At 41.2% G+C, this 14,817-nt stretch overlaps 1 protein-coding gene across 11 annotated transcripts in view; it reads right to left on the reverse strand.

The window, feature by feature from the left end:
• The window catches only part of PARD3 (par-3 family cell polarity regulator), a 641,307-nt gene that overhangs the window by 340,512 nt on the left and 285,978 nt on the right, over positions 1 to 14,817 (reverse strand). For 8 of the 11 annotated variants that reach the window (XM_067542623.1, XM_067542629.1, XM_067542621.1 and 5 more), the window contains one exon: positions 14,528 to 14,659. The exons of the other annotated variants lie outside the window; for them this stretch is intronic. In XM_067542623.1, coding sequence (XP_067398724.1) covers positions 14,528 to 14,659 — 132 coding nt within the window. The remainder of the gene's footprint in view (positions 1 to 14,527; positions 14,660 to 14,817) is intronic. 11 annotated transcript variants of the gene reach the window in all.

Raw genomic sequence — 14,817 nt, forward strand, 5'->3', positions numbered from 1 at the left:
CAATGACTGCAGCCCTGAGCACTGCCGCATGGCTACAGCCAAAGCCATGGCTCTCACCGCAGAGTCTGTTGCATCTTAGGCTGCCTAGAGGGCCACTGTCCTACCTTCTTCCAAGATCATTTTAGGATCCATTGCTTGCTCCTGGGGTAATGCCTCACCAAAGCGCTTAAGGGAGTCCCAGAGGTTGTAACTGTAGCTCCCTAACAACGCTTGCTGTTTGGCAATTCTAAATTGAAGACTAGCCATGGAATAAACCTTCCTGCTGAATATGTCCAACTTCTTGTAGTCTTTATTTTTTGGCGTGGAGCTGGACTGACCTTGCCTGTTCCACTCATTCGCAGTTGCCACCACTAAGGACCCCAGTGAGGGGTGTGTGAAAAGATACTCAAATCCCTTCACAGGGATGCAATATTTCTTGTCTGCTCTTTTTGAGGTTGGTGGCAGCGATGATGGGGTTAGCCACAGGCCCTTAACCAGCTTGAGAACCCCTTCATGAACTAGCAGGATGACCCGGGCTGGTGCCGTGGCTACCAGGACATTAAACAGGTTGTCTATCATTTCCTTAAATTCCTCCTCTTCTAAGACCAGATTAGAGGCCACCCTTTTAAGGAGCTCCTGGGCTCTAAAATCGTTCAGTGGGACAGACGAGCTTGTCGTGGTCGCCTCGTCCGGAGATGAGGACGACTACACCAGCACGGGGGATGATGGCATCTTTTTCCATGGGGCCACAGATGCTGACATCTCCTCGAAGAGGTCTCAGTCCAGCTCCAATCCTGAGTCCCGAGACTCTTCTGGTGCTGCTGGAGCTGCCAATCTTTTTTCTGATGACTGGTAGGAATGTGGGCCTGGGTTCCAATATGGCCATTGCGTGGGCCATTGCCCCTGGAGCCAACCCGATGATGAGGGTTGTTGGAGGCCCAGTGCAATTTGAGTTGCCTGACCACTGTCCTTGGCTTGCTTGGCTATTCTGACCCCTATAGCATGACATCTTCCGGTTGACAGAAATGAATAGGATTACTAAGTAACCTTGCAGATGTCTCAGTTTCTGCATACCACCGCACATAAGACAAAGTACACAACATGTATGCTTGCAGCTGCATATAAATAACGGTGATGAGAACAAGAAGTTATCCTTGAACAGGGTACACTTTTCTACTGTCAAGGGACATATTTTTACAACACCCCTCCTATGACCAGATGTTGTTTTGACGACCCCAATTATCATAGTAAAAATAAAATGTAGTCAAAAGTAAAAACCCAATGTAAGTAAATTAGCATATATAATAAGTAAAACAAAATAATTAAGTAAAAGTTGTTTATAAAATAATATAAAAAATTACCATTTAACCAAAGAGCGCACTCCATCAACTCCTGACTCCGCTGGAGGTGTTGCCGGTCGGACCAAAGGATCCACTGACTGGTGGAGCCCCTAAAAAAAGCTGTTCCTGTATACAGCTTTCTGAGTAACTGCTTAGCTCTCCAGGCTTAGTAAGTATAATATATTGTAGTTAATTTTAGGCTTTGTATTCAACTAGTATATCTATAAAAAAATGTACACATTAAACCTTATTGATCTGCAAATCAGACGTACTGTGTCTCACTAGTATTCACACTGATCACTAAGCGTCCAGTATCTACAAGGGTCCTAGGCCCTGGTCCCAGGGTTTGTGGTCACGGCAGTGATTGTAGGGGACAGCAGATCTATCCTCCTCCAAGGAGTAAGAGCCACTAGCCGAGGACCATGGGGGCACTTGATGACTCCCTCCGACCGTCCCGTGGCGATTCCTGCAGGCGCCTGGGCAATGGTGACCAACACCTTGACCCCTTCAGATCCACCACGGTAAGTAGCACGATGGTTTGCGCAGGGCATCAGAGAGCGGGACCTTGAGGACCAGTGATGGGACTGCCCAGGACGGTACTGCGGAGACTTGTGCTGGGAATTGGAGGAACACCCTGGTGCCAGGGGTCTATCTTGGTGCCGACCGTTTTGGGGAGAGCCTCTTGACAACACTGACCAGCTTCGATGCCTGACCATCGCAGGGGTGTCCCTTAGTGCAGGGGAGTGGGAACAGTGCCGCTCCCTCGCAGACCTCAGTGCCACAGAGTGGGTTCGGTGCCACGTCAAGCTCCTCTGTGCCGGTGATCAAGATTGTCCACGCTCCTTTGTTGGAGACTGCCATTGATGATGCCGCTCAGCCGTAGATGATTGATCCGGTGCCAGTGACAAGGAGTGCGACCCCAGGGATCTGCATCTCAATGGCAGAGACCTTCTCCTCAGAGACTGGCTCACAGGAAACACACCTCAGGGCTCAGGTGACCAGTGCAGCCAATGAGAGGGTCCCATTTTGGGCTTCCCCTTCGAAATCGGAGTCTTATATCTTCCCAGTGGGCAGCAGGGGGAGAGCCATCAGGTCTCTCGCCACTTGAAGCGCCTTTGGTGTTGACGGCACCATGAGGTGGAGGGATCCCCTTCCATTCCCCGGAGTTGGGGGTGGCTCCCTCGGAGGGCTCGGAGCCCTAAAGAGCGAGTCCTACTGCGAGTGTCCCTGTACCAGCAGCTGGGCCAATGTAAGGCCCTTGCTTGACCATGCATCTCTATTCTTCAGTGTGGGGGAGCAGTCATTGTCCGGGCACTGCTTCTTCTGCCTCTTTTGTGGTACAGAAGAAGGGCGGTGCCGTGATGTTTCCACCGCTGGTGGGGCGCTCTGCAACGACGATGTACTTGGCACCGAGACGGAACGTGGCAGTTCTGAGGCTGTTTTAAGCACCGCTTCCATGAGAAGGGCTTTCAGGCATCTCCCTCTCTTTGAGTCCTCGGCCTGAAACTTGCAAATCCTGCACTTATCCTTCCAGTGTGATTCCCCCAAATACTTTAAGCAACTGTCGTGGGGTTTGTTGAGCAGGAAGGGTTTGCTGCAAACTGTGCAGGGCTTGAAGCCCAGAGAGCTGGGCATGTCCCACTCCCGAGCCAAAGTCCCTAACAGCACTAACGTAACACTAACTAGCTAATTAACTATGGTACTTAACTAACAAAGAACTACTTAATTAACCTAATCTCTAATTATAAGGAACAGGGGAACTGAAGTACTTGCAGTAGCAAGCAGAAGCAAGGTTCAAGCAATCATCAATGGCCGAAAGAAGGAATTGAGGGGGCGTAGGTCCAGCAGCACCTTATATACTGCGGCATGTGTGCAGGGCTCCATGGAGTGCCGGAGCTGACCCTATGGGTACTGATAAGTGGAAAAAAAAATTCCAATAACCATCATGGAGGCGCGCACACACCTATAATGGAATCGACATGAGCAAGCACTCAAAGAACCTACTTTGTCATAATTTTCTGTAGCCCAGGATCTAACCTGAAGCAAGAGTGACAACAGAAGAGCCTTGACATCCATGTACCCACCCTGTTAAATCAGTTTATTTCAATTGAACAAAAAAATATTTAAATTATAGCACCAATTTATATACCTATACATATACACCCTGTTTCCAATATAACATTAACCATTTCAGTGAAAACATGCGGGAGTACAGGAAAAATTTGGCAGGTTCTCTTTGAAAGGACTTTCAGAAAAATATTTTTCAATTTCTACACACATGATTTCTTATCCCTGGAATTTTACTTTTAGTTTCAGGTTCAAATAAGCCCAACAATCTCAGAGTGACATTCAGCTGAAAGCACCGACTTCCACCGGCTTTCAGTGTAAAATTGTGAACTGGTCAATCTTCACTTAAAAGGTTCACAAACCTCAGCAAACACTCCAGCAAATCTGACCTGAGATTTGACTTTGCAACAAAACCTGTAACTAGGGAAGTTTCCATGGTCTTGGGTTGTTGTGCCCGTATCTGAACACTGCCTTTTCTTGTAAGGGATTTTAAGATGGAAAGAAGGAGAGCATGAGAGATGGGAAGTGGGATACTTCACCACAGGGACAGCACAATACAAGGCATGAACTAGAAATGTGAAAGACAGGCAAAGGGACAACAGAAGAGAGAGGAACGTAGAGTAGAGGAGTAGGGGAAAATGAGCAATATCAATTAAAAATATTATCTTTTGAAAGAAAAATGTGGGATTTTTAAAACAATAACTACAATGTAAATAATTGTTATTAAAAATCCTTGGTTTAAATTGCTGGAAAAGAATGTGCCTGATGAGTATATTATGAATTCTAACTGAAGAAGGCTATCTAGAGGGGAAAATATATCTACTATAGATGTAATTAAGGAAATTGGTTTAATATACTTGAAACTTTTAACCTTCACGGTCTTTGAAGTGGATACAAGAACTGCATCTGTTTAAGTTTTGTATAAAAGAGTTATACAGCCCTGAAAAGTTTTACAGTGACGTAAACCAATGAAATAAATTATCTTAATTTGGTCAGATCTATATTCATTAACTGTATTACCCACCAAGGGAATGAAGACAAATTTTCATTTTACTAATGTATTTCACTTAAGCATTACTTTGGCACTATAGTAATTAAGGGCCATGTTCAGCATTGCTCACTCTCTCTTCACTAAGGCAATATTCCCACTGAAATCCCCATGGAGTTCTGAACTGAGCCTCTAATAATTTTAGAGAAGCACAGAACTGAGGTTCCACAGGACTTAGTGTAGAAAATCTGAGAGACCACAGACATTTAACCATTAGCGTCTCTAATGGTACAGTAACACTTTACAAAGCACTCCCACCAAGATAGTTGGGGATGCTGTGCAGTAGTACAAACATGTTATAAAAATAATTAAGAGCAATTGTATTATAAATCATCCTCAGAAAACTTGGAATGAAAGTGAACTGAAGACAAGTGACACATGACAAGAAAGTGGTAGGGTATTTGTGCATCCAAAAGTGATCATGCTAAAAAATAACCCTCATATATATGGAGGGAGGTAGATGATAAACTGCTGGTTTTTAAAAGAAGGGAAGTAAGAACTGCAACAAATATCATTCTTGCAACAGCACAACAGCCTCAGACTCAAGCCCCCCTAACTTAGAGGGGGTTCCTTCAAAGATAGGTGGTATATGAAGACTGATACTCATCAGTATGCGGTTCAAGGAGGCAGACTTGAATACAGTCAGAGCTGATATTGTAATGGGATGTATTTAAAACAAACAACAAAAACTGACTAGCTGCAATGATTTCTCTTGCAGTTTTATTACACCGGCACCACGTGTGGTTTAAAGGTGAGTGCTATAGACTCTATATCCATTGTATAGTGTACGTGTACACACAAACAAAATAAATTGCTAAATAAATATCTGATGTCTCCTTTTCTCTATATCTCCAAATAGCTGAAATCCCCAAAATCCCCATCATTTTTGGTAAAAGAAACAAACCCTTTTTTAAAAAAATAGTTGACTATGAACAACTCATCATACAAAGAACTAAATTCTACCCCTAGATTCACATGTGCAATTCCCTCCGTTTTCCAAGGCCAGTGTATGTATCACTACATGCGAGTGCAGACTGTGGCCCCAAGACTGTCTCCCCTATTTGAAGCATGGTATGCAATGACAGGTGCCAGCATGAGATAATTTTATAAAAACTGAACTAGTCTTGCTGTCCACAAGCAGTAAATCAGTTTATTCCAACTTCCTGTCTAATATAAACTAAAGCCCCACTCTACCACACTTAAAAACTAACCAATATACATGATTGTCATGCAAATGAGATAATACATAAGCCATCCAACAGACCTGATTAACCATTTTACCATATATTTCAAGAATTTCATTGTTTTTCACACAGGACATGTGCGCACAAAACTCTAAATTCCAGCTAAACAGTGTTTTTTAGAAATCTCACCCACAAATAAATTTAGAATTTAATTATTCCTTTTCAGATATTAATGCTCTCAGCCTAAATATGGGCCTTTTTATTTTGAACTTTAAAAAGGTTTGTATACCTATACATACATAGAGATTATATATGTAAATACATATATACATATCCATATATATGTCTGAGCAGATATAGATAGAGCAGAGAAAGAATTACACACACACACACATAATATAAATTTATAAACTAATGAGTGGTATTCCACTACTTCCGATGTAAACTTAAAAAAGGGTAACAAGACAATATTTTAAAGCCCACAGAAAATACATGGTATGCAATGGTTATCTGAAAATCAGAGATGGTCAAAGTCAGAATCTCAAAGCCAAACCATTTCTGAATTTGGGAATGAGATGTGGTTTCAAATCTCTCGATCTGATTCACTATGATTTGGATCCAAATCTAGAGATAGCTTATTTTTCTGGTTCTGATGGAAAACAGAGGTGACTGGCAGATTTCTCTCTCATTTTATGACATGTCCACCATTCAAGCTTTTGTTTTAACAAGTGATATTCATTCTTTGAGCCTTGCTATCCCTATAATGTTCCCCTCCGGTTGGCCACATAGGAAATACAGTCAAATCTGTTAACAGGATACAATTTTTTCCTTGCTTGAAGTCTAGTTCAGATTAGTAAGGGATAGGAGGGTAGTGGACTCCATTTGGCTTTATGAACAGTATTTGGATTCCATGGCCAGCTACCAATTCCAGTAATTCTTACAAGTCCAAATAGTATTCATAAAACCAAATGAAATCGATAACCGGACACAGACATGTTCCGTAAACTGTAATGAAGTGTGGACATCAAAACTGGAGACGTTATTCCAGTAACTTAAACAGAGGCTATTCCACCTCCCCGCTCCTACTAGATATTTCTCTACTTACACATCCAAGGATCATGTTCACCTCTTAGCTGCAGCATTACACTGGGAGCTCATGTTCAACTGGTTATCTACCATGACCATTAAGTCCTTTTCTGAGGCACTGTTTTTCAATCCCCCATATTCTAAATGTTACCTACAATCTTTGGTAACAAACAGCCCCTATCAGTGATTGTAGATGCAGACCAGAATCATCTATGCAAATAACCATCACTGTACAAACTACATGTTCAAATACAGGAAAAATAACCAGAAATAACCGACATTAAATGATTAACTATTCAAAGTATTTGAACTACTCTATAGAGATGTAGCAATGTCTGTCTGGACCAGCAATGTTTATAAAAAGTACTGGCCAAGTCTTCTTGCTTCCTTTTTCCTGAATAAATTTTGTTTCAATACAAATTTTGATTTTATTTTGATGTGAAAAGCTTCAGACTTCATAAACTCCTTCTTAGTGGATTTTCTCCTTTGTCCTTCCAGGGATGAATGTCAAAGTCACTCTGAGTTATGACTGTGTTACGGACACCCTTAATGCAAATACTTGTCTATTTTTAAATTTAAATATCTCAAACCTACTCACAAATGATTCTTATATTTCAATAAATCCCTTAAGACCCTGATTAAAAATATGTATTTACTCTCAAATGTGATTGAAATCTGACCTGTTCATTTATTTGTAGTTTATCTGAATGCTTTATCTTTCACTTATTTCAAGTTTATGTTGTATGGATTCTACTATAAAGCACTAAAAGGTCCTACTGTGCTATAGATGTTACATAACATTTTTAATATATCTACAAGTCTTATTGCCCTTTATTCGGACTCATGGTGATATTATAACAGAATTTTAGGATTACTTTTCCCTGGAGGAGCATAAGAGACTAATTCTTCTCTCAGTTACAAGGTTTCAATCCTATTGACTTCAATGGGATTGCACTGATATAATAAATGTTGGCATAATTTTAGCCCACAATATCTTTCATCACAACAAAACTGAAAAGGTTTAAAATGTTGATTTAGGATAGAGACTTTAAAACACTTCTCGTAGGGCACTTATGCATTGTCCATAAGCCCACTGAAGGTAATGCGAATCTTCCTAGTGACTGCAGTGGGCCGTGGACTGGATCCTTACCTCTTGTATTTTATATCTCGCTGGTTTTATATTTGAGGTGCCCAACAACATACAAAAGTCTGCAAATTATGAAGGGCATCTTGAAGTGTGTGGGTGGGTGGGAAAAGCGGGGCAATAGAAAAGATGACATTGTCAGGGATCAACTTGATCTGGTTTCTGTGGTAGTCCAGTACCTGCAATTTCAAAATGTGCGTAGTGGGGTGCAATGACACAGAGTACATTAAATCAGAAATTGCAGGCACAGGATCCTGCACAGCAGAAAGCTCACAAGACGGGCTAGTGACGGATGGCGTTGGCAATCACCCCACCCCTGCCCCTTGACCAGAGAGAGAGCAGCACTGTGCAGTCCGACATGGACAGATTCCCTCTGGGGAAACCCTCCCTCTAGACGGTCATCCGTCTCTTCGCAGTGCCGAGTCGGGTCAGTGCCGAGTCGGGTCAGTGCCTCTGCACCGACGGCACGTTGGGTACCGCAGCGGAACAGGTTGGTTCGGAGCTGGTCAGGGGCTCCATGAGCAAGGCTTTCAGATGGATTGAAAGCCTGGCAGATCTGATCTTCTCCTTACGAAGGCTTCCCCCCCCCACGCTACAGGCAGTGGGGGTCACTCAGCGGGAAAGCCTTTCCGGCAGAAGCACATGGCTTGAAGCCATGAGACCGGAGCATACCCACTGCCGGTAAAGACTCAGTTAGACTATCTACCACTAACAACAGTTATTAAACTAACTAACTCATTAACACAAATAATCATTGCTTAAAGTTCAAAACGTGGGAAATTAAGCGCTTGCAGTGCAAGCACAGGCAGTTCCAATAACTGTCATGGGCGGAAAGAAGGAACTGAGGGGGCGTAGAGCTAGCAGCACCTCATATACCGTGGCATGTGTGTGGGGCTCCCGGGGGCGCCAGAGCTGGCCCTATGGGATCTGCTAAGGGGAAAAAAGTTCCGGTAGCCATGCACGGAGGTGTGCACACATCTATAGTGGAATGGACATGAGCAAACACTCGAAGAAGAATGTACAGCCTGGAACTACCTCGGTAAGAAGGTAAGAAGAGAGTGAGACACAGGTCTCTACCCACAAAGGCAACAACTGTGGAGCTGTAAAGCTGAGAGTGAGTGTTCTTGCTGGACCACTGGTAAGAAATACAGGTGCAGTTGCCCTGAACTGTGACTCCAGGCTTTAAGTTTTAAATCTGAACAGTACTAGTTCAGAGTCCAAAAAAAAAAAAAAAAAAAAAAAAGGGGGGGGGGGGGGGGCACTTATTTGTGGAAGCATAAAAATCACCAACTTTTAACACTCTGAAAACACAAAAATGGTGAAACCACAAAAAAACCACACAACACAACCATGCCTTAGAGCCAAGAACAACCAGGGGAGATGTAAGCCAATGACAAACACCTGTAAACAGGAACTTACAAGGATGAACATAACTCAGCCTTAGCTACGGTGCTATGGCATGTGCAAAATTCAAAATTTGATAGCTGCTTATATCCCCTGGTAGATGACTACCATCTTCTTCTCAGATGGGAGGAAGATTATATGATACCATCTACTACTTCAAGCTTGAACTCTTTGCAGCATTGCAATCACAGTCTATCTAGTGAAGTCTGAACGTTTTAACATAGTAGATTTAGTTATATTAAAAATAAGCATTCATTTGCTCAAAACAAAGTGGAAGGCAGATATTCTGGATTTGGAAATCTAGCACTAAAAATACCTGCATGTCAGATATCATTGCTAGGAAGAGAACTAGAGAAATCACACAGAGATTACATTTTTATTTCACTGCTGACAGATGTCACAAGCAAGAAGCTAACTATAAGAGGAAGGAGGCGGCTAGCGATATGTTTAAAACTAAAAGAGCTCTGTCCAGCTTGATCTACTATACTGTAAGTTTCCACCACAGGAGGAGAGCAGACATAATTACTTAACTGCTCCTTCCTCAGCCCTCATTTTAGAAGACAGAAAAGTCCATTTTCATTTTCTGTATTTAAAGAATATTGCAGCACTTCAGGGATTTGCTATTCAGAATTGCTCATCAGCAATGATCACGAATGTGCATTTCATCTTCTAAATTTGGTGCTTTCTTAATTTTAAGATTTTATAAAAGCTTATTGGATGTGGAAAACTGAATTTATGTTGAGCTGTGCTGAATAAGACCCTGTGTATTTTGAACAGTACTCGATAAAGTCTCTTGTCTTTATTCATTAATGAACATAAATCAATTTATATAATTCCTATACAGTTTTAATTTAATTGAATGCTGCCTTTTGATTTGTAAATGGCTTTTCTGATCAGCTGCCTTAGAAACTAAGCCATCAAAAATATAACTCCCTTTCCCTCCCCTTTTTCTGCTCCACCATCACAGAACAACAGGGGGTTGTTAATCCTTTTAAAAAGCAGGGCCTCTCCAGTATAGCAAATAATATACTATTTCAGTGTGATGTTTCTTTTGTAAACTTGATCTTTGCCAATTTCAATATTTGGTTATAGAAATTGAAAGACCACCCTATAGAATCTGTATATGTATTTAAACTTTCCATCAAATGCTAACTTTAACTCTCACCTTCCCCACTGTGATGACTTCTGTAGCTAGATGGCATTCCCCAATCTTTGACTCCAATACTGCAAACAGTTTGAGGTGGGCTGAGTTTTTTAGTTATTTTAAGATTTCTTGGTTAAACAGTAATAATACTCTGTATGTAAACAAATTTTGGGAAAATTGCCAACTATCTCCAACTGATTCTATGGAACAGGTCTGAGAGTGGAAATTCTTATGAAGAGAAGTTTAAAAATACTACTTGCCTTTAATTTGATTCCATAAGAAAATTATAAATGTCTAATTATTATTTAAAGGGATTAATAGTAGAAAGTAAAACAATTTATGGTAATACTACACTGAAATCTATCAGAGTGAACCCATCTGTCCAGTGAAACAATATAAATCCATATCCTCTAGAATGGCTTATTAGTTTAAAGCAATCTATGAGACATTTGAAAGCTGAAACTACCTGAATTTAGAACTTTGATTTCCTGCTGGCAAAGGAATTCTTCAAGGGGCAAGCAGTTCTGGCATGTTTTATATTATGGGTTAGTATGTTACTTTTCTTACTTTTCTATAAATTACATTAATTAATTCTTTCAGCAAATAATTTGAACCCTTTGTAACTGAATTGGGAAAGATCTTTAAATTTTGATCCTACCCAGAAAACGGAGCCATAATTCCCCAAGAGGATTCAGAAGGCAAAAAAATTTTCACCTTCTTGGATGTCCCACTTCTAATTTAGTAGAGCCCTGATAATGCACCTAGTGCACTTGGTTGCTATTTGTACTACATATTTTCAAAGGCTTCCTCAAGTATCCCTCTATTTTGAGACCCTAAAGTCCAGAGTAGTCTACAGGAGCAGAGCCATTTCTTTAACAAGTGCCAGTACTGAAACCAACAGAAACCGGATACTTTATTCCTAATTATATCATCCTATAACAATGTCACTGCAAGATCACTCTCTTCTCTATAGCTGGCTATATGTGAAATGAGATATAGTTATTTTTACAGGAGAGAAAACATCTCTCTCTGCGCCTGGTGGCTTGGAGGGATGAGGGAGGGTCTTTAACATTAGTCATTCTGGTAAGTTGCTTAATGAATTAATTGTGCTCCTCAGAGCAGAATCTCATAACATTTAGGTATCTCTGAAGATTACCAGGACCCTCTGGGAAATTTCCTTTCTTCTATATGCTTGACAGCAGAAGGTGAGGCACAGGATTGACCTGTATACAAAATAAGCCTTCCTTGAAGCAAGACAGGTCCAAAGGAAATTCTTTGGAATTTGTTGGAAACCAACATCTCTGGAACCAGCACAGATGAACCTGTACTCCCTTCAGTTCTACCTGGTCCACAAAACCAAACAGCTATGTTAGAGCACAACTATATTCTGGCCAGGGTCCAAGCATAATTTTTTCAGGCCCAGTACAATCATTAACATGGGCACCCCCTGTAATAGGGGTAATGTGGGTAGCAGCCTGGGCTGGGCCCTCCAGGACCGCCAGGCCCTGATAAAGTGTACCCTTCTCCCCTCATCCCCATATGTGGGGGCCCTGATTCTGGCAACAGTGTCTCTTCTAGTGGCTTCTTGGCATTGACACTGCACTTGATTTATCACCAGACCCACAGTCTGCTACTTTGAATGGCCATGGATATGTCTGCTAGTGTACTAGCCTAAGAGGATTCCAGCTCCATGGTCCATACCTCTGGTAAGTACCTCGCTATAAGGATTAAAGACACCAAATGACTATGGCAGGTTAGCAGGCCACACCACAGGCTAGACACTTGAATTCTTCCTCTTTGCGTACTTTTTCCTGTCACTTTGTCCATTTTCAGATCTGCTACTATCTTCAGTGCCTCCCAAAAGAAAGTAAGTTAAAAGCACAGGCCAGGCAAGGACGATCCAATTCAGACTGCAGGGGAAAACTATTTACTCTAAGTGCAGACACCTTACATTCTGAACTACTGAATTCAGAGTATTTATAAATCCAAAAAGGCTCTTCTACGATTCCATTCTACAATTAAAGCCACAGAGAGCAGGACAGGACAAAAGAGTTCCTTGGACAACCCCCTGATCTGCTTGTAACTTCTTGACCAGCATTCAAAAACAGAGAACTTGTTGCTTAGTTATTGTTTACTACGCAACACATCCTTATGCTGAGTAAGTTCCAGTTTGCTTATTGCCTAGCAATCAAAATTTAATTGGCTAAATAAAAAAGCATTAAGTTTATCCAACGAAACACAAAGGACTCCGAGGTGACATTCAAAAGGATGTTAGTTTGAGAAGAAATAGTAAACAGGATTTCCACCTGCATCCACCCTTTCATGTGGAAGGCTCTCCCCTGTGCTTATTCCATTCTCATTGTGGGTTTCCTTCCGCTGTTAATGCCCTGTTAAATAGTTTTCAATCTATTTACTTATCCTGCTGATCTGAAATCACCAAAGGATCCTGTTCTTCCAGTTACATGCAGACTTATTAACATCCAATTTAATGATTGGATCATCTTTCTCATTTAAAAAAAACTTGATCATAAGAAATTAAAAATTTGCAGGTACAGAAATCAAATCAGTTGACTACAGTAGTTTAAACAGACTTTGATAGCATTACCCAGCTTACTGTTAAATAAATAAACTGGTCTAATTACTGGACTGAGAGCAAAAACTTCACAAAATATTACATTTATTGGAAAATAGACATTAAAATATGCAAGTCACTGACATTTTCTAGGAAGGTCGCTTTTAAAATTTCTAATCCAATGCCTTTTGCTGAGAAAACAGTTCATTTAAATAATTCAGTGAGATTCTAATGACTCAGGAGGTGTGCCTCAAAAACCAAATACAAACAACAAAGCAACAGGAGATTGCTTAGAACAGTGGTTCTCAACCCATGGCCCACAGGCCAAAAGTGGCCCGCAGGGTCTTTCCTGCAGAAAGGAGCCACTGGCTATGGACCCAGAGGGAGCGTGTTGCTGTGGGGCTACAAGATCAGGGCAGGCTCCTTGCTTCAGCCAAGGGGACAGGAGATCAGCGCTCCCCTCCCCTTGGCTCCAGTAGAGAGCAAAGTGCTCTGCCTGGGTCCCTAGGCGCTGGGGTCCCTGCTGGAGCCAGAGGGAGGGGAGCACTAATCTCCTGTCCCCCCGGCTGCAGAAGGGAGCCACTGCCTAGTGACCCAAGTGAAGTGCACCGGGCTACAGGAATGGTGTGGTTTCCCTGCTGCAGCCAGGCACACAGGAGATCAGCAAGGAGGGAAGCAGCTTCCTCATTGAACTCCTTCCATCTGGCTGCAGTAGGGGGGAAGGGGCTGCTGGCGGAGACTGGTGGCCCTTGAAGGTTGTAAAAATGATATCTGTGACCCTCGAGCCGAAAAGGTTGGGAACCCCTGGCTTAGAATCTCGGGCACCAATTCTACATTCTAATACACATCATTCAATCAGAAAATGGTTCCAAATAAGTTTGCAATTTGGATATTTACTGAACATAAAACTGATCGAACAATGGTGATATCTAGCAATCTTGATCTTCATTTTAAGCCTTTCAATATTCATAATGATGAGATTCTTAATAAAGGAGAAAAAACTTGAAACAAACTTTTTCTTTTCAAACAATAAATAATTAAAACCGGTAATTTCAATATAATGTTAATAAAGGCAAATAATGGTTATGACTTTAAAGCTAGAATTGAATGACAAGTTACTGGTTCAGAAGAATAAAGATCATTTCAAAAAGGATATGCAAAAATAGATCCTTATTTAGTTATATAGGTCTGTGAGTAACATCATTAGCTTTTCATCCATAAAATTTCCTTCAAAATAACAATTTCTAAATAAAACAAGCCTATTGATATCAGCTGTGAAGAAGAGTAGCAAAGAATAGCAGCGCTCATCAGAACGCTCTCCACATACTGTATAAATGTATATATGGCTCAAAATCAGATATTTCCTGCTTTCTACTTTCAGTTCTAATAAAGTGTTTGGAAGCAGAAAAACCCCAATATAAATTTACTCTCTACACATCTGATGTGTGTAACACCCATGCTTCCAGACCCATTATCATTTTGGAATTTATTTCTTTGTAATATTTGTGGACTAACAAAGGTTAGATTTATAAAGTAATATATATATTAATATATATTACCTGTTCTTGCCTCTCCAGCCACTTGTCCACCATGGGATGACTGGCACTTAACGATGAGCGAGCATTCTCTCTCTGAAACTGGTTAGACCAGTTACTAGTATCCCGTGGTAAGCTTCTGTAGTTTTCATCTTTCTATTTAAAAAAAAAAACAAAGAGTGTCTTATAAAAAAACACAACCAGTCGTTGCACATTTACAATGCAGCTGGTTTTTAAGATAATATGAAAGAAACACTGAAAAAGGGAGAAAGTAAATTTGGATAATTACACTGGAAAGATGCATATACGATTCT

Source organism: Emydura macquarii, unplaced genomic scaffold (assembly GCF_026122565.2).
Source record: "Emydura macquarii macquarii isolate MOO-44397 ecotype Brisbane River unplaced genomic scaffold, CSIRO-AGI_Emac_v2 contig_719, whole genome shotgun sequence".
NCBI classification, from domain to species: Eukaryota; Metazoa; Chordata; order Testudines; family Chelidae; genus Emydura; species Emydura macquarii.